This window comes from Hermetia illucens, chromosome 5 (assembly GCF_905115235.1).
Source record: "Hermetia illucens chromosome 5, iHerIll2.2.curated.20191125, whole genome shotgun sequence".
Taxonomy (NCBI): Eukaryota; Metazoa; Arthropoda; class Insecta; order Diptera; family Stratiomyidae; genus Hermetia; species Hermetia illucens.
Window position 1 is genome coordinate 61,169,854 of NC_051853.1, and position 23,072 is coordinate 61,192,925.

The following is a 23,072-nucleotide window of genomic DNA, read 5'->3' on the forward strand; positions in this document are numbered from 1 at the left end:
ATCATTTTTGCTATCAGATGCTAGGAAAACATCATCTGCATAAAACAGTGTGTAGGGCGCTGGAAGTTGGATATCCCGTGTGACGGTGTCCATAACAAGAACAAAGAGGAGTGGTGAGAGGGCACTTCCTTGATGAACTCCAACAGAGACACGAAGCGGTTTTGATACACCCGCCATACTTCGAACTTTACTTTTCGGATCGTGGTAGAGCAATTGAACCCAACGCACGAGTTCTTCTGGCACGAAGTGTTGTCGTAAAGCATACGAGATGAGTTGGTACACGGTCAAACGCTTTTTCTAGATCCAGAAAGGCAATGTAAAGAGGGCGATGTTTCTCACGGTGTTTCTCCATGAGTAACCACGCAGCGTGTATTGCGTCAGTAGTTCCGCAGTTCTTGACAAATCCGGCTTGATTCACGGTTATATCAACGATTTCGCGAATACGGTTGTCAAGAATGCGTTCAAAAATCTTCATGGTACGGGAAAGTAACCGGATCGGACGGTAATTTAACAAACAAAATAATATATAAAGAAATTAAATAAAAAAAGAAATCAAAATGAAATTTAGTAAAATATGAAGACATTCCGGAAGCTCACATAGAGCTCTATTTGGTATCTGATAAATCATTTTTCTTTTCGTTTTTTTTTCATTTTCTGAAGTAGCACGAAGATTCTATTTTGTTTTCTTAAAAATCACAAACTACCATAGCTCATAGTCTATGCGCAATTATTCCACACATGGAACCGGCAATTCGTTATGAATAAACAGCTGAGCATCTTATTTCTGTTTAAAACTGAATCCAAGAAAAAAAATCTGCATCTCAAGTTTTGTTTTCCAATTGGTGTTTCCGATCTCTCCACTAAAGATAAATTTTTGAATTGGATTTCATGTTTTATCGGGCGGCGAGGCAGCGCGCGGCAACGAACTGGTGTTTGCCGAAATTATTCAATTGCAGCGTTTAAAAATAAATTCAGAAGCATCACACTCGAAATCCATAAAATCTACGGAAACGGTTAAGATTAAGTCTACAAAACTCCACATCGCTTTTGTTTTGAAGACAAAAACGGTTTCCTTTTGCTTCCTTTGAAATACCAAAAACGGTCACCTTCTGCTTCCGTCGAAAATACAAGAACCGATCTCCTCCAAAACTTCAAATTGGAGTATGTGAAGTGAAGACAAAATCAACTTCCCTTGCTGCGTCCCGCTGATCAGCTGTTAATCCGATCAGCCGGTCTCCTTCCCGCTAATTCCTGTTCTTGTCGACATCGGGCTTGAACTGCCGGGAGGATGAAAACTACACTGAAATTCAACACTACTTTTTAAATTGACCAACGAAGGAGTGATTTGTGGAATTCAGAGACTAATTTCCTATTGATTAAAGACCGTGATTGTCAATCTCGTTTATGGTTATAGCCCACAAAAAATTGAAAAATTTAATACCCATTAGCTCTTAAGCCTTTGTATCTTATCGTGAACAGAAACTTTATGCATTTGAGGATTAAAATTGGATATTGATATGGAATGATTGTAGAGCTTGCATTAAATACAATCGATGATGAAGGTGTACATGCACATATATACGTGTGTATGAAAAGGACTCGCTTTTGAACTCATTTAATCCTAGGTCAATGCAAATTTTAGTACGTACTCGTGCATTAATAAAAATCTAAAAATAGCTACAAATTATGATGGTGTTCTGTATTCCAAGAAATTGGTTGATGTTCATCCAACCTTAAATTCCAATTTGCTGAAAATCCTGACAAGTCCTACTGAAAAGCGTTCCAAGGGCATCATCATGCGATTACCACAGTTCCAAGCAGAGTAAAATAAAAACTTGAAAAAAATCATAAAATTCGACAGGTAGATAAGCGGCTTGCAACAAGAGTATTTATAATTTGAAAATGTTTCACTCATAATTACTTTGCTTTCCCACTTAAATTCAGGTTTGTCAATTTGAAAAATTTAAATGCAAATCAAAATTTTGTAATTTGCCTAAATGAGATCGCAATCCACGTTCTGACACGCCTGACGCATATGACCAGCGGCCGTAACGGTGTTGGGATGCAGTTGGTCTGTCAGTTTTGATTGTTCAGGCGGTCGGTTATCCAATAAAAAATGATTCGGCCAACCGGTCAATGTGAGACTGACATTTTAGGTTTTGAGCACATGCTTTCAATAGTAATGGCAATGAGAGCAATTATATCCTCACGTTCGTCAGCCAGCTTCCAAGCTTCAGCAGTCGGCCAGTTTTTATGGCGCCCCTTTCGGACGTCTTCACCAACTAGATTTCTATCAGAGAATAACCACTTGTCAGGGTGATCCAGTGCTTACCTATCTGGTATCCTATTCAAAATATTTATCGTTCGATCTGAAAAGTAGTTCTCGCAGATCACCAAAGCTGACGGTTTTCAGCTCACAAATCCATTGCTGATCATGTTGTATATTCATGGTTGCAAACCACCCCTTGTGGGGTATAGCGCGTCAACTATACCTACGCGCCATCGTTCACGATTCACTGAAATGTGCTCCCCCTAGGAGTTCCCCAGGCACCCGGAATCCTCCTCCACTGTTCTTTATCAAGTGCTCTTGGTGAGAACCGACCATCGCCATTTTAGAATAGTGCATTCCCTTGCATGGTACAGTCAACAATGCAATTGTCGCCCCTCCTCAATGTGTGAGCTGTCCACGGCCACTTCTGCCTTTCGGTCACATTATCCACTGGTGACAGGCCTGAACACCGACGTTCTTTGTTTGAGGTGGTCGCAGACGAGTATTCATAAAAACTTGGAGCTTTTGAGTGACAGTCGGGCTAATTGGAATCACACTTGGCCAAGGTGCAAAACCCGGGAAGAGAGCGTAGTCGAGGTGTTTAAGAAAAGATGTCATAGCCCATTGAACTCCTGCACGTCCTCAGAACAGTGAAGAACGTTACCAATATCAAGAAGAAATAATATAGGTTAAAAAATGCAAGTCTGTCGTTCAAGATTTTGAGACGTTTTTTTATGAGTTTCATGATTATTTTAGCTACTATCTTTGCAACGACAGGGAGCACGCAGATACCCCTCCACTCGCCACACTCAAGACGGGTGCCCTTCTTTGGAATTTTAACGATCATCCCCTTTCACTCTCTGGGAAAGGTCTCGGATTCCCAAGATTTCCGTACTAGTGTAAGCAGCAGATCTGCTGTAACTGCAGGTAAACGGGCAAGCCAACCGTTTCACCCGTTTGAGTGCATTGATGACCAAAATGATTTCTCTTCGCACGGAGGAACAGTCCGTAACCGTATGTTACGGTGACTAGCCACTTTATTCGCAAGGGGAAGAACTTCTTCGGCTGTGATATAAAAAGTATTCTTTTCATCTCTTCAGCTGCTCGTCGTCATGGATGAGGAACCGACCGTTAAATTTCTTCACAGGATAACCGAAAAATTTGCGATTACACAGTTCTTTAAGCTCTTTTGTGATGCGGTATACACTTCTAAAATTATTGCATTCTGTGGCATCTTCTGTTTCCATTACGAGCGCAATAAAAAATTCTCACTTATCACCGCACAAATTACGCTCATCTTCCTGGATTTAGCATGGTATCGGAGTTCTCACGTGACTCCTGCCATCATTCGCAGAGTCTTCAATCGCTACCGTTCATCATCAATCCGCTTTACGATCCCGCAGCTAGCTAGATTTTATGTCGCCCTTTCGGAACATGATGGTCGACATGTGTAGTACCCGAGAAGAGAGCATTTTTATGGGAGCGCAATGCTCGGCGATATTTTGAGCCGAGTTGCTCACTATTTGTCATCCGATCAGCAAAATAGCTCTCCCATTGTCTAGCAGCAGCTGGATCATACAAGCTGGCGTTATTGAATTTGGAAGGTGGTACTTCTCTAACCCTGCGGGAAATAGTGCACGTAATCCGCACTCTTTCAGTCAGTTAGTTAGGGGACAGTCAGTTCACATGATCCGGGAATTATTAAAACATCCTATATCAAGAGAATTGCTGTCACGTGAATAACTCATGAAATTCGCAGTACAACGCGACGTGAAAAATATTTCCCTAGCTTATGCGATACGATTTTGAAATTTCCATAACGGCGATTGCCCGATCTTCCGAATCGTTAACTTGCTATTCTGCCTAACCGGTCGCCGCATTTCATAATGTCATCAACCGGTTATACGAAAGATAGAACAGTACAGGAGTCCAACAACGAACACTTCAGGCTGCCTCGGCCGTCTGCGAATAGTGCAGTGTGCATTTGTTCACAATACACTACCATTAAGTGCTTCTCTGTTGCCAGCATCGATCCGCTAGGTAAAAATGTACCTGATTTAAACACATACAAAAGTATATAGCATTTACTATAGAATAAGTCGGAAACTGGAAGCGTGGCGTTGCAGGTCATAGGCATAGATGTACCTTCATCATTGTTTTCTTCAGATTTTTTCGTTAGGTGGTTTCTACGAATGAGTTCTTTCTGACTTGAAACTTGTGTGTTGTAACAGCCCACCTGCTCCACGAATTATATCTGACCCATCATTATTTCATACCCCAAGGGTATCATATTTCACCAAATTTGGGATGAAACTAATCTTGGGGATATATTTAACAGAGAAAGCATGACATCCGCCTGTATAGGTACCGTGATTTTCAAGTCAAATTAAATTCGTCAAATAAACTGTACCAAAGCTTCTGGCGGTGGGGAGATAAACGGGCATGTTTCAGTTTTTCTGTCAATCTACATTTGGGGAAAAAGCTTGATGTGAACTCTGGTATTAAGAAAAGATTCTCATTTTTGATTTAAGTCCAAATTTTTCTTGTTTAGAACAGTTGTATAGGCTCATGCGGAGATGTAGCATAACAGGGAACTGTATTGAATAGTATCCAGTAGAATACGTAATTGTTTCTGAAAGATTGTAATATCACGGTGATCCGTAGGCGCTTTCTAGCAAAATAGATTCAACCTGTTTTCTTGAAAACATAAACGAAATTTAAACGCATACCCAATTAAACCGGCACATGTTTATCCGGAGGGTAAACATTGTATAATATCTGCAAAGTCAGAGCAAACATTCATTGTTCAATTTTCCAGCTTTCGCCAGATAAAGTCGTAACAAGAGCTTCTGATTTCCATTGTTTCAAACATTCCGGCTTCTGGGAGACTTCTCGAATTTCTATACGCAGTAAAGTCAATATTTATCTCCATATTTCCAAAATTGCTCATGCATCTCTGACCCACCCCTATCCAAGCATACCAAATTGCATAAATTTTTGTCAGAGAAAAATTCGACGAACTTAAAAATTAAATATAAACAAACAAACAGCAACGTTGGGACGAGAAATTAGTCTTGGATAAAAGTGATAAGTTTTCCCGAAATCCATTTGGCCACCTCCACCTCCCTCTCGTGTCGACCTTAACGAACAAATTAACTACGGATTTCTGCGGCGCGTTAAGTCAGAAAAGTTTTTAATTAAAGAAATTTCAAATTTCCAGTGCCTCGACGAGACGCGTTAGGCAAAAAGGAGCCAACCTAGAGGAAACGTGAATAGGAAGCTGGGGCAAAAGTGTAGGTGTCCTTAATGAGAGAGTGAGTGGGTTCCGCTTGCTCGCCAAACTGTCTTAGATTTCTGCGGAGGGCGGCGACAACATGCCTTAGATTCCTGCGGAAAGGAAAAAATTCGTCTGCATTTTTTCCTTTTTGTTTCTTCGCTAACTTTTCGGGATTTATATTATTCGTGTTGGGCCGGTTGCTCGCAGCTGGTGATTTGAATCTCGCTCCTTTTAGGACGCAATGAATGGAATTCATTTCACAGAATGACTCAACAATAAATTAGCCTAACAACGAGGAGATTATAAAAACTTAATGGAGAAGTTGTTGAAAATCTTTTCTGGTTGATTCTCTCTCGTTTTACATTGTTTAGATTTTGATTTATTCTTGACTTCTCCTGGGTGCCGCCTATACTTTCATGATGGAGCTCAGTTAATTTGTTTTTTTTCTGCTTCTATTAATTTATTTGTGCTAATCATACTAAGAAAATTAATTTTCTTTTTGTTTCAGGCCGTTGTATTACCTCCACTAGCTAAATGGCCGTATGAAAACGGTTTCACGTTTACGACGTGGTTTCGCCTAGACCCAATCAATTCCGTGAATATTGAACGGGAGAAACCTTACTTATATTGGTAAGTACAAGATTTGAGGATAAATCTCCGCAATTCAGGGAGAGATGTTTGGAAGCTTAGCTCGTACTTTCAAGTTGCTGAGAATGATTGGAAACTCCCAGATTTTTCTCACTCCCGCAGTCCTGGGTCAATAAAATATAAATATCCAAACATTTTACGAGTCCATTTGCAAATAATCCTTTAATGACTTTCTGTCTATTTCCAGCTTTAAAACATCGAAAGGTGTTGGTTATACAGCACACTTTGTTGGCAATTGTCTCGTTCTAACCTCGATGAAAATTAAGGGAAAAGGATTCCAACATTGTGTCAAATATGAATTCCAGCCTAGAAAGGTAAGCATGGGGTCTTTTTCATCATGCATGAGTAATGAGTATCGGGGAAATGTCAGGCCAGGATGTGTCACGAGAAAGGTTGTAGCACAAATTAAGCTACAAAGCTAAATTTGTAATTTGGCGGCCGCCTATCCGGCACATTCATAACAATTTGCTGAACGGGTAGTCATCACATATGAATGAGGGACTGAGGAGGGTGGATGCAATTTGAAAATTAGAACATCGTCAGGAATAATATATGATGGCAACAACGTGATGTGATTGCCGTGAAATATGTTCTGTTAGTTCATCATGGCCTAATTTATTATTCAAGAACGTGAGCAGGTCTTCAAAGCAGAAGCTGTGCGACGCTCGATTTGAAGCGCTAGGACACCTGACCGCCACGGTCTTCTGTCCTGAAACAAAGTTTTTCGTACTTTTCGATTTTAGGTTCCAGAAAGAAGTTTTCGAACTGTTCAGCTTGAAGTTTTCCAGTTTCTATTTGCTGGACTTATTCTCTATAATTTGTTACTATTTTCCAGCTTCATAGAATATGGCTTTCTCCTGGAAGCATGTTTTCTCTGACAAAGTTTAAGCTGATTGATTACCACAACTTTTTCCAACTTGTACGTAGAAGTTTCCTGATAATCTGAAGATTTCAGTTTTCTTGCCCTGTGCGGGGAGGATGCTTCAGCTTTCAGTTTTGATTTCCTACAATACATTGTTGGAAGATAAAGTTGAAACTAATTCCTCTACGATGGAGAGATTCAACTTGCAGCATCTAAATTTGCGATGGTTGGTGGGGGGAAGAGTTCTATCCAGAAATTTCCGTTTCTGGTAAAAATGATTGTTCGAAAACGACAGGTGAAAATGAATATCTTTCGTCTCTCGTAAGGATACGCATTTGGCTTATTCAGATGGATATCTGGTGCAAAGTCTGCCTTAAAGTCCCCATTGTTCTTTGATAAATACACTTACATTTTCAGCCCCATTTCATTTGCATTGAATTTCTTTAACTTTTATTCTCTCGTTTCAGTGGTATATGATAGCAATAGTGTATATTTACAATCGTTGGACTAAAAGTGAAATAAAGTGCCTCGTCAACGGACAATTAGCGTCTAGTACGGAAATGGCTTGGTTTGTTTCGACAAACGATGTAAGTATTTTACTTTCATTATTGCAGTCCCTTCGCTGCAGGCAAGAGATAAAGCATCTTGTTTCATTGTTTTTATTCTTTTGCGGAATCCTTTATTTTTGCGCGGGGAATTGTAGGGAATATCTTCTTTTATCCTTGGTTTTATGTAATCTAAGTAATTAGTTCGCACGAAAATGATGAAGAAATTTCGTAATCGCAAATGTTGCTATGGCTTGAAACAATAAAAGCAACTTGGCAAAGAAGGTATCATAAATATGGTATATAACAATAGGTATAGATACTGTCCCTTCAGAATTTCAGATTATTTAAAATAAAGAGAAAATCAAGTCAGTTAAGTAATCGCAGGGTAATAAAAACGCTGAGTCCTTAAAAGTACTTAAAGTAGAAGAATGGCCACACTTCTAAAATCATAGGTTGAAAGTGAACCTTGACTGGATCCATATAAAATTCTCGGGGCAAAATCATCGTAGTTTGAGGAGATGACTTACATAGGCTTTTTTCTTTCAAAGTTAAAGATTAACCAGTGAAGCCGGGTAAATTTTAAAACCATCCCATCTTCAACTCACTATTCACTAGTTACCTTATATATGGAAGATCCTGTTGAAAATGCTACTAATCAGAATATATTCGTTTTCAAAAATTAAAAAACTAAAATTAATTATAATAAAAACTTAAAAAATTAAATTAAAAGTGTCGTAGAAAAATACTCTTTTTAATAATTTTAAAAATTATCAAATTTCAAATATTTTAATATTTTAACGCTGCGAATCAATCTCCGGGGCTATCGACCCTTTTCCACAGGTTTCAGAGTTATTGCCGCCTGCTTAACGATTCCACCTTTTCGACGTTTTCCACGTGCAGATCAGAGGAACAACAATTGGCTTTCTGGATTAACAGATAGAACTAAAATTTAGGTATTTAAAGGAGAAGCTGTACTATGAGCAGGTCGGACTAAAACTCACCGAGAAAGATGACAACTGGTCCTAAAAATATCGATATATGATACATGAAAAACCTTTTTCAGCATTCTACGAAATTTTAGTCTTTTTAAGGTTTTGTGTAAAATGAAACCTTATTAAAATCGTTCTACTGTCCTTCTGTTCGTCCGTTCGTCTGTCTGTCAGATGTATTTTTCTCAGAAACGTTTATACCGCCTGACATAAAATGTTGTGGGAACGTTGGAACTATGAACGCACACGCATGCAGTGAGCTACAGGTCCCCATGCATGCAAAGGCTATATTTTTTTTCACTAAATATAGCCATGTGGGATATCAAATGAGCGGTCTTGATTAGTACTTTCAAAAGTGGTCTCAGTTTTGACATTTTATTCACAAGGGCCAGGGGGCTGAAAAGTGGTCATTTCTCTAACAGACCCATTCTCAGAACCTATCCAACCCTAAACTCTAAAAAAAATAGCGAAGCTGCCACTATAGGGTGCCTAGGCTCCGAAATACTCTACATACCGATATATGTTCAAATAAAGTTAATAATAGCATATTACTATAACTTCTAGTAATTGGCTGCGAAACCCGCCTTAAGTTCATCTTAGAACCATGAAATTTTGCAGCAGTGTAGGCTATAGCATAGCGCCAGTTTTGTGAAAATCACCTATTCCTTACAAAATTATAATAGGTGAAAGTTGTCACTTATTTGCAAATTCAAGAATTTGAATGTGAATATCACGCGAAAGTGGATATTTTCACATAATATATGCATGTATTACGTGCTGGGTACTGATGGGACAAATGCTCACTCAAGTGGCTTTGCAAAAGAAATACACAACACCTTTTACACTTCAAGCATGCAGCTTCCGGTTTCCCGACTTGTTTGGTTTTTTTAACCAAATATATATAAACTGGACAGAGCTAGACATACACAGCAGTAAAATTACAGATAACATATTCCTTAGGTCTATTGTTTGTGTCGTACAACAGCCTTCTATCTTTTCAATAGCTTTCGACAAGTGCTGGTCAGTAACTGGGTGCACCAATCGCCGCCAATGGCCTTCTTAGAAGGTTCTAATTGACCGAGTTGGATGCATTTTGCACATCAATGGTAACTATTGCGCAATACTTTCACCGCATTTTCAAACAAGTTAGAATCCAGTTTGAGAGTGTCGACGGTTGATCTAATAATACAAAAGCTGAATTGTCAGTCTGATAAGCCTACGAGGCTCTCTACAGCCGGAATCAATCTGTTATAAATTATTCGCTCCAGCATTTTTCCCATAATGTCGACATATAGGTTTGTAGGAAGATGGTTCACCAGAAAGGCTTTCCAAGTTTAGACAACAGCACTAGCCTTTGGCGATTCCGTATCTCAGGAAAGATTCCACCCACCAAGCATGTTTCAAATAATTCTAGAAATATGCCCAGCCAGCCAGCTTAAGAACTTTTCTGGACATACTGTTGAGCCATGATGCTATGTTGTGTTGCAGCTTACTGTAAATCTCCAGTACTTCTTTTGTCGTTACTGCTGGTATTACAGCCTTATCTAAATGTCTCTGAAGACTGTTACCGCTGACGCTCTTCTGAGTAAACAAATAATGATAATAATAGTTGAGGCAACAATGCAGTTTGATCAGGACTTTGAACCGTGTTAGAGCACTTCATTCAAGACCGTCATTGTGTACTAGAGTACACTGTAGAAAACAATATGGTCACCAAATTATTACCCTGAATTGACTGACCCAGGGAGGAGTGTAACAAATCTGGACTGATATGTCTTCTAGTTTTGCCATTCCTATATGGCTTGCCCACAAAGCAGCCCTAACTGTGAAATCAGCTACCCATACATTATTGTTTGGGTTTCTGTTGGGTTGCAGCTCCGCTTCGTAAGAAGTCTGTGGGAGCAGATCTTGAGCGACCCTAGAATGGTTGAGGTTCCTTTGGATCAATCTAATTTTCCCATTCCATGTAGCCCCTTTTTGAACTCAGAAAACTTGTTACTTCCGACAGTACACCCCTGTCCAGGCTCTTCTTTTCATTGAACCGCATACATTTGAGATCCTTTTTAAATTCTCGGGCAATATGATCTTTTACTCCTCATCTTCTGCATCATCAAATATCCGTTTAAGAGAGATTTGAAGCAGTTCTTCAAAGAGATTTGCTCTGTAAAGCGACAAAATACCTCTCCAACAGGGAGCTTCCTGGTATCCAGCAGCTTGTGCGCAGCCTCTACTAGTAGCAGGTAGCTAAGTCTTACAATGGATACCTCCTTCAAGCCGTGTAGCTTAAACTGCTCTGCTAAAAAGTGCAGATTTTTCCCTTAGAAGCGACCTCGTCTAGGTACTTGCATTGTATAGGGATCTGATGCTTTTGAACACATACGGCAGTATTTTTATATTTTGTTATTTGGTTGCGCAATTCTTCAGGTTAATCTCTTCGGACCTTCTCAATTCCAGCATGATTTTTTTCTTGGCCCTTCAGATCTCGTTTACGTTTCACCGCAAGTTTTTGAGATCAGAGTCTTCTTCTTCTTTGGTAGTATATCTGCATAAGACATGCTACCCGTGTTTAAAATAATGATTGTCTCGGGACGGATTCTTATTTTCTACTTCTTTTTAAGGTTTTGTGTAAACACAAAACCTTATTAAAATCGGTTTACCGTCTGTCTGTCTGTCTGTCTTTTTTTTTTTTTTGTTGAGGAGGTGGAAATCTTCAAAAAGACACTGGTCTGGACACACCAGCGTGTGGGATTTTTACCCACTAAAACTACCCCCGACTCCCTCCCTGCCCCGCGGAACCACCATAAGGTATTACATCACGGGGCGGAGTCAGCTCACTCTAGCTTTGTCACCTTTCTTCTATACGCGGCGCACGTGACCGCGCTTTTCTCCTTTCCTCTGCCTTTCGCAATTTATTTTGAATAGCTGCGATCATGGAGTTGACCGCATCCCAATTCTCTTGATGTGCTAGCATTTTCGGTACCAGATTTTCTGGTACCAGCACCTCTCCTAGAGTCTCCTCTAGATTCCTCCTTTCTTCCACAAATCTCGGACAGTGGAAGAATACATGCTCTGGGTCCTCTGGGACTCCATTGCAATTTGGACAATCGGGTGAGGTCTCCAATTTAAACCTGTGAAGGTATTGGAGATATCCTCCGTGTCCCGTGAGAAACTGGGTGAGATTATAATTAGTCTCACCGTGTCGTCTCTCCAACCACTCCTTGATGGCAGGAATGAGCCTGTGCGTCCACCGGCCCTTTCCCGAGCGTTCCCACCGCTCTTGCCATCTATTTATGGATCTCTCCCTCTCAGCGTTCTTCGTCCGCGATGAGGAAGAGGTTGGCTTTGCATTGTATATATTCGCCATCTCATCTGCCAAGATGTCAATGGGCATCATTCCAGAGATGACGAATGCTGCATCATCTGAGACAGTCCTGAAGGAAGAGCATACCCTCAGGGCTGTCCTCCTGTAGACTGAACTCAGTTTGGTAGCATTCCCTGACATCCACAACGCCTCCCTCCAAACTGGGGTCGCATAGAGCATGATCGAGGTCACCACCCTGGCTATAAGCAACCTAGAGGTATGCCGTGGCCCTCCCACGTTCGGCATCATCCTCGCCAGGGCCATACTAGCAGTGGATGATTTATCACAAACATACTGTAAGTGTTGCTTATAGCTGAGCTTCCTGTCTATCACCACCCCCAAGTATTTGATGGTCGGCTTGGAAGTGATGATATGATTCCCGATTCTAACACAGGCGTAATTTCTCTTCCGGCGCTTAGTGATGAGGACCGCTTCTGTTTTTTCCTCCGCAAGCGTCAAACCAGAGCTTTCCAACCAGCATTTGACAGCACTGATTGCCTCGCTTGAGTATAACTCAGCATTTTCAAGATGCTTTGCGACAACAACCAGCGCTATGTCGTCAGCATAACCCACCACTGTGGCTTCCTCCGGAAGGGGAAGATTAAGTACATCGTTGTACATGATGTTCCACAATAGTGGGCCCAATACGGAGCCCTGTGGGACACCGGCGGAAACAACGTACTCCTGCGGTCCGCCATCAGTGTCATACCATAGCCTCCTTTCAGTTAAGTAACTATCGACGATAGCAGCGAGATAGGCGGGAATACCAATCTTCGCTAGGGATTTGCGTATTAGATTCCAATTGGCCGAATTGAATGCATTTTTCACGTCCAGGGTTACTACCACGCAATATTTGCTGGTACTACCCTTTCCGTGAATTGCATCTTCGGCCAAGCCAGTAACCAATTTGATGGCATCAATGGTTGATCTGGCTTTTCGGAACCCATACTGCCGATCTGAAAGGCCGCCTTGGCTCTCAACAACCGGGAATAATCTATTATAGATTACCCGCTCTAACATTTTCCCCACCGTGTCCAAAAGACATATGGGTCGGTATGACGATGGTTCACCTGGAGGTTTACCAGGCTTAGGCAGAAGTACCAACTTCTGTCGCTTCCAAGCCGCCGGAAATATTCCTTCGGACATGCACGCTTCAAACAGCTCAGCGAACATGTCCGGCCTGGATTTCACGGCAAGCTTAAGGGCATTATTCGGCACTCCGTCCAGGCCCGGCGCTTTATTGTCTCCTATTCTGCTGCAGATCTCCATCAGCTCGTCTCTGGTGACTGGCGGAATTGCCGTCACATTCAGAGGTGGTTGGAATATGTCGGTGCTCTCCTCTTGCTGGGGGAATAACCCCTGGATGATTTTCAGCAAGAGGGTGGGACACGTGATCTGCGGAGAGGAGCGGCCTCTGAATCGTCCCATCACTATTCTGTAAGCACTCCCCCACGGGTTGATGTCCGCTTCTGAGCAGAGCTCCTTAAAGCATTTTGTCTTGCTTCGCTGGATGGCGAGCTTGAGGGTTTTGCGGGCTGCCTTATAGGCGCACTCTTTCTGCCCCTGATCGACTCTACCTACCGCCCTCTGAGTCGCTCTTCTGGCTCGGTGGCAGGCTGATCGAAGACCGGTCAGTTCATCATTCCACCAGTAGTTTGGTCTTCTACTGGGGAATGAGCACCTCCTAGGCGTAGACGCGTCACATGCTTTGGCGATGCATTGAGCCAGATGGACGGCTCTTTCCGTAGAGGCGCCCGCTATATCAGGTTGATCTAACCACACCTCTAAGAAGCTCTGCTCATCCAAAGATTTTGCAGACTAGCCTGAAACCTTTTTCGGTTTCGGGCATGATAGCTCTTTGCCCTGTGGCTCGACACATGTCTCAAAGAAGATTGCCTGGTGATCGCTGTGGGTGTAGCGTTCGCTGACGCACCAGGACATACCACGCGCCAGCGCAGGGCTGATAAAGGTCAGGTCCACAACCGACCCTGACCCCCCTTTCTGAAAGGTGTTTACGGCACCTTCGTTAGCCAAAACCATGTCCAGCTGCGCAAAAGCCTCTAATAGACTGCGCCCCTTAGCATTTGATTCTCTGCTACCCCACTCTAGGGCCCAAGCATTGAAATCACCAGCAATCACCTTTGGACTTCGTCCCCTTGCGTCGAGAACAAGATTATCAAACATTTGCTCGAATTCAGGCAGTGTCAAACTTGGTGGGGCGTAGCAGCTGTATACATATACACCACTTATTTTCGCCCACACAAAGCCACTGGCTGCCTGACTTGCAGTACATTGTATGGCTTGTCGACCACAAGCCCATATTGCCGCTCCACCAGTCGAATCTGTGACCCATACGCCACCGTGGCGGTTTCTGTACGGTTCACTTATGATGGCAACCTCCATCTTAGATTCGAACGTGGTCTGCTCAAGTAAATCCTGAGCGACCCTGCAATGATTGAGGTTTATTTGAATAAACCTCATTTTCTCATTGCAGTGAGCGCCTTCCTAAATTCCGGACATTTGGCACTTCCGGCAATGTGCCGGTTATCCTGTCCCTCTTTGGCTACGCACAATAGGCATTTGGGGTCCCTATTGCACTCTCTGGCAATATGGCCTTTCTCCCCACACCTTCTGCATCGATCGGACCGATCAATGTTGCTGGTGCATGCCTTCGCGAAGTGCCCAAACATGAGGCATTTAAAGCACCTCTTTAGTGAAGTTTGCTCCCTTAAACGGCAAACAACCCATCCAATCCGAACCCTTCCGGCAGCTAACAACATCTGCGCTGCCTCCGCTGGCACTCGTATGGTGGCCGTTTGAGTGCCACCATAGGCTTTCCGTAGACCGACAACAGACTACTCTGTAAGTTCTTTCAACTTGAATTGCTCCTTCAGAGCAGTACAAATTTCTCCTTTCGATGTAACTTCATCGAGATCCTTACATTGAAGGTAGATCTCATGTTTTTGGGCACGCACTGCGGCATTCTCCCCAAGTGAGTTTTTCACTTGAGTGCGAAAGTCATCAGTTTTGCCACCGCTGGATCTTTTCAGCTCGAACATGAGATCCCCTTTCTGGGTTCTTCGGATTCTGTTCACATTTCCGCTCAGATCTTTTAGGTCGGGATCAGCTTTGACCTTTTTGAGTATCTCCGCGTAGGACAGATTGCCCTTACTGGAGATAACAATCGCATCCGGACGAGTTCGCAATTTTGCTTTTCCTTTCGCTTTTTTGTTGGTTACTTTAGTCCATCCATCGTTTTCGTTCGTCTTGGGCTTCGCAACGCTGGTCGAGTTTCCTAGATTCGAGGTATGCTTTCCTCCTTCTGAACTGTTGGTGTTGGTTTTCAGGATGTCCTGTCCGCCTTTTTTTCTCTTAGGTGCCTGCTGATTATTTAAAGGATCCCCCTCTTTTTCACGTACTCGCTTATTTCGCTGGGATTCGATGGTAGTACGGTTAGGCGTCACTTGGGTCGCTTGTGATACTGTTGGCACAGCGGGGTTCGGCGTGTTGTTATTATTCTTCTCCTCCATCTGTGATCTATTATAGAGGACTCTAATGGCCCTCACCATATTCTTTATGGCTTGGTGCACGTTGTGTTTGTCTTTGATAAACTCGGACAGCTCAACTATCTTTGCCCCAAGCTGGGCGAAGGGTAATTCCTCCGGATCGGGACTCCACTCCTTATAAGCCCCGACAGGGTTACTCCTTTTATACGCTGTTTCACTTTTGCCAGTTATTGACCTTGCCTGTACTTTTTCCTTCATCGCCTTTAGCATTGGTGGAGATCTCAAAGTTGATGAGCTTCTTTTGAATGGATCCTTATCTTGTTCCTGGAGCACCTCTTGCTGTCGCGCATCTTGAACATATGCTGTGGGTGTTGTTACAGTTTTTGTCGTCCAACGATCCATCTTCAGTTCATCCTTGGTTGTTCTTGCTACTGGTGTTCTCGGTAAGGTCGCACTTCGCTTGAACACTTCCTTCTCCTGATCCAAATCACTTGTAACATTATATGCCAAGGTGGCCAAGTTGTCCACCACCGAGGCACTGCGGTCGAGGGATATCGACGACCGGGAGCCCGCTTGCTCACTCCCAAAAGCCGCCGGTACTGGGGTTCCGAGCCCCTGCACCGTAAGTTTACTCTTTCTCTCGTCTTCCATGGTGGTTTTATGTTCTGGGTATCCTTCCCATAGCCATTTTGGTCCACGCACCAGAGATGAGCAAACACTAGCCCATACACAGTCAGAAAAGAAAAGTGCATGAACACATATTTACACATCAATAGGTATGCCCCTATCCGCCACCTGGGGTCGCGCCTGATGGGAGATCTGGCAACTCCTCACAGGTCTGTCTGTCTGTCTGTCTGTCTGTCTGTCTGTCCGTCACACGCATTTTTCTCGGAGACGGTTATAGCGATTGACACCAAATTTGGTAGAAAGGTGGGAACTGTTAACGCTCACACATACAGTGAGTTACATCCTTTTACGTTGAATTTAAGGGGGGGTCCCCATACATGCAAAAGGGGGGTGTAAATTTTTTTTTCATCAAATATATTCATGTGGGCTATCAAATTAAAGGTCTCGATTAGTACTTTTTGCAGCCGGTCTTAGTTTTGACATTTCTTGGAAACGTGGGGAGTGCGGGGGGTTGAAAGTGATCATTTCTTTAAGGGGACCATTCTCAGAAACTACCAAACCGAAAAATCTGAAAAAAATCAGGAGGCTGCCACTATATGGTGCCTTGGATCCGAAATACCTTTCATACCGATATCTGTTCAAATAAAGTTAATAATAGTATATTACTATAATTTTTCGTAATTGGCTGGGAACCCCCTTTAAATTCATCCTAGCGGCACGAAATTCGGCAGTGATGTAGGCTATAACGTAGAGCATGATCGTACCAAGTTTGATGGAAATCGCACTATTACTAACAAATTTATAATACGTTGAAGTTGTTGCTTCTTTGAAAATTGAAGACTATGTATATCAATATCACCCGAAAGTGGATACTCTCACATAATATATGGATATATTACGTGCTCCGTACTAAGAAATACACAAAACCTTTCGTACCTGAAGCGTCCAGCTTCCGGTTTCCCGACTTGTTTTAGGTTTCCTCCTTTGGCTGGCCCAGGCCTCTTACTGCTTTGGATATTTTAAGAGATCTCATAATTGTTGAGATTTTCTTGAACGGATTCGTCACTCGATCCTGAAGATGCTGTACTGATGCCTTTCCCTCGGATGCGGTTGGTGTCACTACGGCTTTTGATATCCACCGTTTTCTCCTGAGCGCATTTCTTTACGTTTTTGTAACAGATGTTCCAGGGAACAAGGTGCTCTGGTTTAACACCTCCTTGCCTAATCTGCTTGTAAGATTAGGTATTGCGGGGAATGAGCTGTCCACCACAGCAGTCGCCAACTTCCAAAACCCCCCATAGTAATTTTTGTCCACGGGTGGGCATTTTCTACCCACCTACCTGACCTGCGCATAAATATACCCATGCACACCTAAACATGCGTTCATATACATACGCCCTGCCAAGCTTATCTGCACAAAGGCACGTGACAGATGGGAAATCTTGCAACTACGCACTGGACTCTTTGTTCGCCTGCCTATTGACACGCAATTCGTTAAAAATGTTGGAACTGTGAACCTCGACATATGCGCTAAATGACATTGCTATACGTTGAACTTTAGGGGGTTCCCATACACGTAGAGAATGAATGTAAAATTTTGTTCATCGAATATAGGAATGTGGGGTATCAAATGAAAGGTCTCGATTGGTGCCTTTCGAAACGGATGTTAGTTTTGACATTAATTGGCCCGGAAGAAGGAGGATCCGCAACCTGAAACTACTCGTTTATCATACACCCATAAAATTGCGCAGTTCTAATATCAAAGATCTTGACGATAGACCAAATACTCGAGATAGCCAGAGGAATCTTTAATGCTCTTATCGATTGACGAGTCGCGTCAGATGGATGGCGGGAATATTTTTTATGCAGATTTCAACGGAAGAATTTGCTCATTCTCTATATAAGCAAAATTCTATAAAACTGTGTGTCAGTGAGCTCTTCAGTCGGGTTATTAGGGAAGCTAGAACATTGTCTGACTGGCAAGAAAGATTGGTGTGAACATTGAAGTCGATGGAAACCGAACCAAAAGGCCGTCTGAAACTACGGTGGTTTGATACGCTGGATGGTGATTTGAAATCGTCATTATTACAGACCAAGCCTTTGATAGTGCAAAATGAGACAGTCAAATAAGACAAGTCGACGCCACTTGTAAAGTGGACAAATGTTGAAAAGAAGAAGAGGTCTACAGGTGGACATCCCACTATTTCTATTCCAGGTGGACATCCCACTATTTCTGTTCCGGACCCACTTAGTGACGGACCGCACCACTTGGGAAGAAACTTACTTCCTCTTTTGTAGTCCACGGACTCCTCTTTTTTGGGTTAAACAACCAAGTTTCCGAAGAAGATCGAGAAGGTTGACTGGCGGATTCCGATTTCTGACTTGAATTTATCGTTGATAGTCTTTGAATGATTCTGCCCCTATTGGGTATGATTGTGAGCTCATTTCCAAATACCTATCTAACTGATTCTGAAAAATCTGGTCATCTATAACCTCCTCTGGGTTGGTGGTATTCTCAGCACCAATCGGCCGCATCATCTTCAAATAGCATGTGAGTAGGTAAGAAGTTGGAAATTATTCTATATATTTTTTTTCAAAGTCTCCACTCGATATAAAAGTCAGTCTATCGCCAGGGATCCTTCTGGCCCAGCAAATTTTAATCCCCACGAGTGTGTAATCTGTATCATATAGTTAGATGACATGGGAAGTCTGATACGGATGATTAGAAATCGAAGGATCAGAAATGGACCACGTACGACAATGTGCAGTGGAAACGCCCGTAGGAGAAACCATCAGAAGCTCCAGAAATGGTTTCAAAATAACAAGGTGATGATGTGTGGTGGGACTACAACTGAATCATCCACCATGAACTACTCCAGCCTGGCCAAACTATTGATTCGATCTCTACTGTCAATAATTAACGAGACTCAATACTCAAAAACCCATCAGAATTGACGATATCTTGTGGTGTCTTCTTCCAGCAAGACAACATACATCTTTGATCACCCGACAAAAACTGGAGGAGCTTGGCTGCAAGTTTTGACCCACTTACTGTATATACCTAACTTTGTATCAAAATCATCCCCTCCAGTTTCTTCTTCTTTACAGAGGAAAAAGTTGAATTCAGAAAGTGACTGTGAAAATCACTTATCCCAGTTCTTTTCCACAAACCACAGAAACTTTATGAAGATGGGATCGTGGTTCTACCAGAAAGATGGCAACACCATCGATAATAATGGATAATATCAAACAAACTTCACTCTTACACATAAATGATTACCTGTTGAGTAGCGGTGGAGTTTGCTGACCATTAATGTCAAAAAGTAGATGTACAGATGAGTGCATAGTATCTGGTTGGACTTGAAGATATTTATTGTTCGCACGGAACGAATTAAAATGGAATCTTCGAAAAATAGCATATTTTGAAACTTTTTTCATTTGGCCAAAATTATTTTTCCTAATTAAGCTTATCAAGTTAACTTCTCTACTTAGCTATTTTCGCCTTATATCCTTCTTCTGAAATTGACAAGCATTGATGTTGCCATTCACATGAAGGATTAAATAAAGGACTATGCACTCGCATTCGTATAGCTTCCTGAGAATCTACTTAGCTCGGCACATTCCTTTCGATAATTTCTCACATTCCTGTTGTCACTTACAAATTAGTCCTCTCATTAACACACAATTACTTCTCTCGCTCGTCCAAATTCAAATCCCAATTTGTGCGTCCAATAAGTTGATGAAATGTCCAAAACAGGCAATAGGCTACCATGATTCATCGCCATGTGGTTTCGAATCACAGATGAAGAATGTAATGAGCAAGAGGACAAAGGAAAACATCTTATTAAAAGCTAAAATACTTTTCCAGCGGACAATAAATGTAACTTGAATACTTCTTTTGTGTTATGGAACAAGAAAAGTACCAAAATTAGGTCTCCTCTGGTCATTTTGAAGAGAAAAGATTTCTGGTCATATTTTCTCAAAGAATTCCCTTAAGTAAATTTCTAGGAAAGCTAGCTATTTTGATGACAGCTTGCCCACATCCTACATATAGCAATCTTGCTTGTGAAAAGGAAAGAATTTTACTTTATGTACAATATCTAAAAACCTTCATAGAAGAACCTAAGAATTGTTGCATAACTACCAATTTTTAACGGTTAAAATATACAAAAGGATATTATATAATCTTGCCCAAGGGGTGCTGAAATTTTGTAGGGAAATTCAAGAGAAAGTAGTGATTAAAAATGGTTTCTGCTCGTAATTGTAACACTCAGCAATTTAAAATTCAGTTGAGAAATACTTTTGTGTCTGAATTTAGGTCAAACAAGGAGCACAGCCGAATCAAGCATGATTCCATACTTCACTCCAAATTTAAACTTTTTTTTCCAGGAAATAATTGTTTTGAAAAGCTTTCCTGAGATTTCAATAAAAAAATTTAACTTAAGTGTCTCTAGTTGTGTTGAAGTAGGGCATGAATTCGTTATATACATATTTATCGTCTATTAAGGTATTTTTTATTGGAAGCAATTTCAATGGATGAAAAGAGAAAATTGAACGAATGGAACCTGATTTGTGGTATTTAAAAAAGTCATTGATGCAAATAATTAAATGAAAATTCATTTTCTTTCTTTCTGCATATTTACCTGATTTAAACCATATAAGATATTGTATCTTGCTTATTTTTATTTCCGAGATGTCACAATCTCGACTATTGCTAGATTTTAAGTAAAAGTGGACGCATAGCGTTTCAGAGAAGATTTCAAATCTGACGAGCTCGAAATCTTAGAGCCAGACTGGAATTCACGCTAAGGGGTGAAGGGCAAGAGAGATTTCCTTGAAGTTGGAAAAGAACGATTTATATTGTGTCCTTTGCCTCTATCTAAAGCTGGGTAATGGCCTTACCAACCTAGAAGATGTCAAGGTTAACTCTTAAATTGTGAAGATAGCTATATTTCGCTTAAGATTCGTATCGTTCTCATATCCGTCGACATCCTTCCTGCTTAGTCCGTATCTTCGCTCGAAAGACGCTGATCTAACTTAGATCACTGTACGATTCAAACATGTGGGAAAACTCCCACAGAGTCCAATTTGAACACTTCTGTGAAAAATACGATATCATAACCTTGTAATACATCACCCTTCCATTCCTCCCTGGTTGGGAATCCATATCGAAGTTTCTCCTAAAAACAGGTCTATGTGTCGCCTAGGCATCGGGCCTCGCTTTCCAGTATCCCAATTCCCGGAGCTCGACAATATGCTACTATGTCAAGTGGAAGGTGCTGCCGGAAACTTTGAGGGTGCCGAATGAGCGCATAGCTCCAGTAGCGCCCACGCAACCGTTTCTTAGGGTATTTTTATGCTTGGTGTTATTGTACTCCCTGCTCCGGGCAGGGCACTGAATAATAATAACGTAAGTACAACTGCATCCGTAGAACCATATTTTTCACGAAGGGCGTTTTGCCATGCCAGCTTTCTTAATCCGCAGTTTTGTGGTTAGTCCCCACTATATCGTTTCATCGAGGATTCGGAGGAAGTGGCAGTACTTTCCCATTCAAGCACAGGCGGGTATCGGGTAGTGAATACTTTCAGGTTGAATTTATGACAAGTGCCTATTCTGCAGCACAGGGACTCATTTTTGCAGTACTCCTTCCAAAATCCCATTGATTAATGTGGAAAACATCCCTGGTATCAATATTGCCACGTCGACGTCAGACGCTACCGTCCGCGTCGAGGAAGAATACTAGCGAGATGACGCTACCATGGCAGGGTTCACGGTCCTGATTCTTAGCATAGATATACCCATTGTGTAGGAGGCCTTTCTAATATTATTTAATGTCCTTTTCATGTTCATGTTTGTTCAAATGTACTAATTGCCTTGTAAAGAAACAAGACCAGGTAGACGCGTTGAGGGTTGCAAAGATGCGATCTTTCTATAATAATCATCCTTATGTGGACATCTAGGACACACATTACTGTTTTCAACACAAATTTCATTCATGACTACGTATGCCTGCTTTCGGTTTGGAGACTACCCGCATGCATCTCCAGATGTGAGATCGGGGATGTGTGTCATTCACAGAAGATATCTACGTTGCTGTTTCCACTTCCTCCATTTATGCCGAAGAAACTTACAAGTTCTCTGTTTCCATCAATTCCAATCCGACCACGGTCAAATCCGTTCCTTGTATAGTGGTGGACATCCTCGTTAGGACGCTGATCTTCAATTCTTCCAACATCTGGTTGGTGATGGCAACTGGATCCAGATCTCTACCGTCCTTTACTCCATAAACCCTAAACTGTAGTTAATGGTCCGCCTTTTACTGTACTACAGGCAATAAACCCATTTTGATGACATATTGATATAGTTTTCGAGCTACAAACCGACAATCCGTTTTTCGCCTAACTACCGGAAATCCCAGTAGTTAGTTTTAGCACAGGGGTATCTCTGGTATCCACTAGACTACAATCAATCGCTACTCCTTTCTGACACGAAGCAGCTCGACTCCCCATCAACCGAAATTCAAAAAGAAAGCAAGCAAAAAAGCAAGAAAGGTGACGAATGGTTTCGTCCAAAGCAGAGGCAAACCTCTGGCCTGACAGCAGCGTGATCGAAGGTGGCAACAGACGGGAATCGCTCCGAAACTGTGAGTCGTCTTTCTTGCTCAGTGTCATCCACACAACTCAAAGTTGCCCACAGGGTGAGCTACTGACACCAATAGGGACAACAAAGGTAAAATATTTGCGAATTACGCTAGACCAAACAGTGAAATAGTTTGATAAACTTTATAAACTAGCTTCTGTGTTTATCGCTGGCGTTATACTCTGAGGACATGCCCAAAAGTATCTTTGAAGGTCCTTCTGGGGTTAACTTCCTTTCGTCTTCACAAAGAGATGCAGTCGAGGAGACCAAAATATGCGGGGATATCAGTGATGTAGAGAGCTCTTTGTCGCCTTAGCCTTCATTAATCTTCAGCCGAAAATCTCA

The 23,072-nt window shown here is 41.9% G+C and overlaps 1 protein-coding gene across 14 annotated transcripts in view; it reads left to right on the plus strand.

The window, feature by feature from the left end:
• LOC119657303 (neurobeachin) overlaps positions 1-23,072 on the plus strand; it is a 511,509-nt gene that overhangs the window by 378,123 nt on the left and 110,314 nt on the right. For all 14 annotated transcript variants that reach the window (XM_038064152.1, XM_038064151.1, XM_038064148.1 and 11 more), the window contains exons 6-8: positions 6,055-6,176; positions 6,382-6,508; positions 7,524-7,643. In XM_038064152.1, coding sequence (XP_037920080.1) covers positions 6,055-6,176; positions 6,382-6,508; positions 7,524-7,643 — 369 coding nt within the window. The remainder of the gene's footprint in view (positions 1-6,054; positions 6,177-6,381; positions 6,509-7,523; positions 7,644-23,072) is intronic.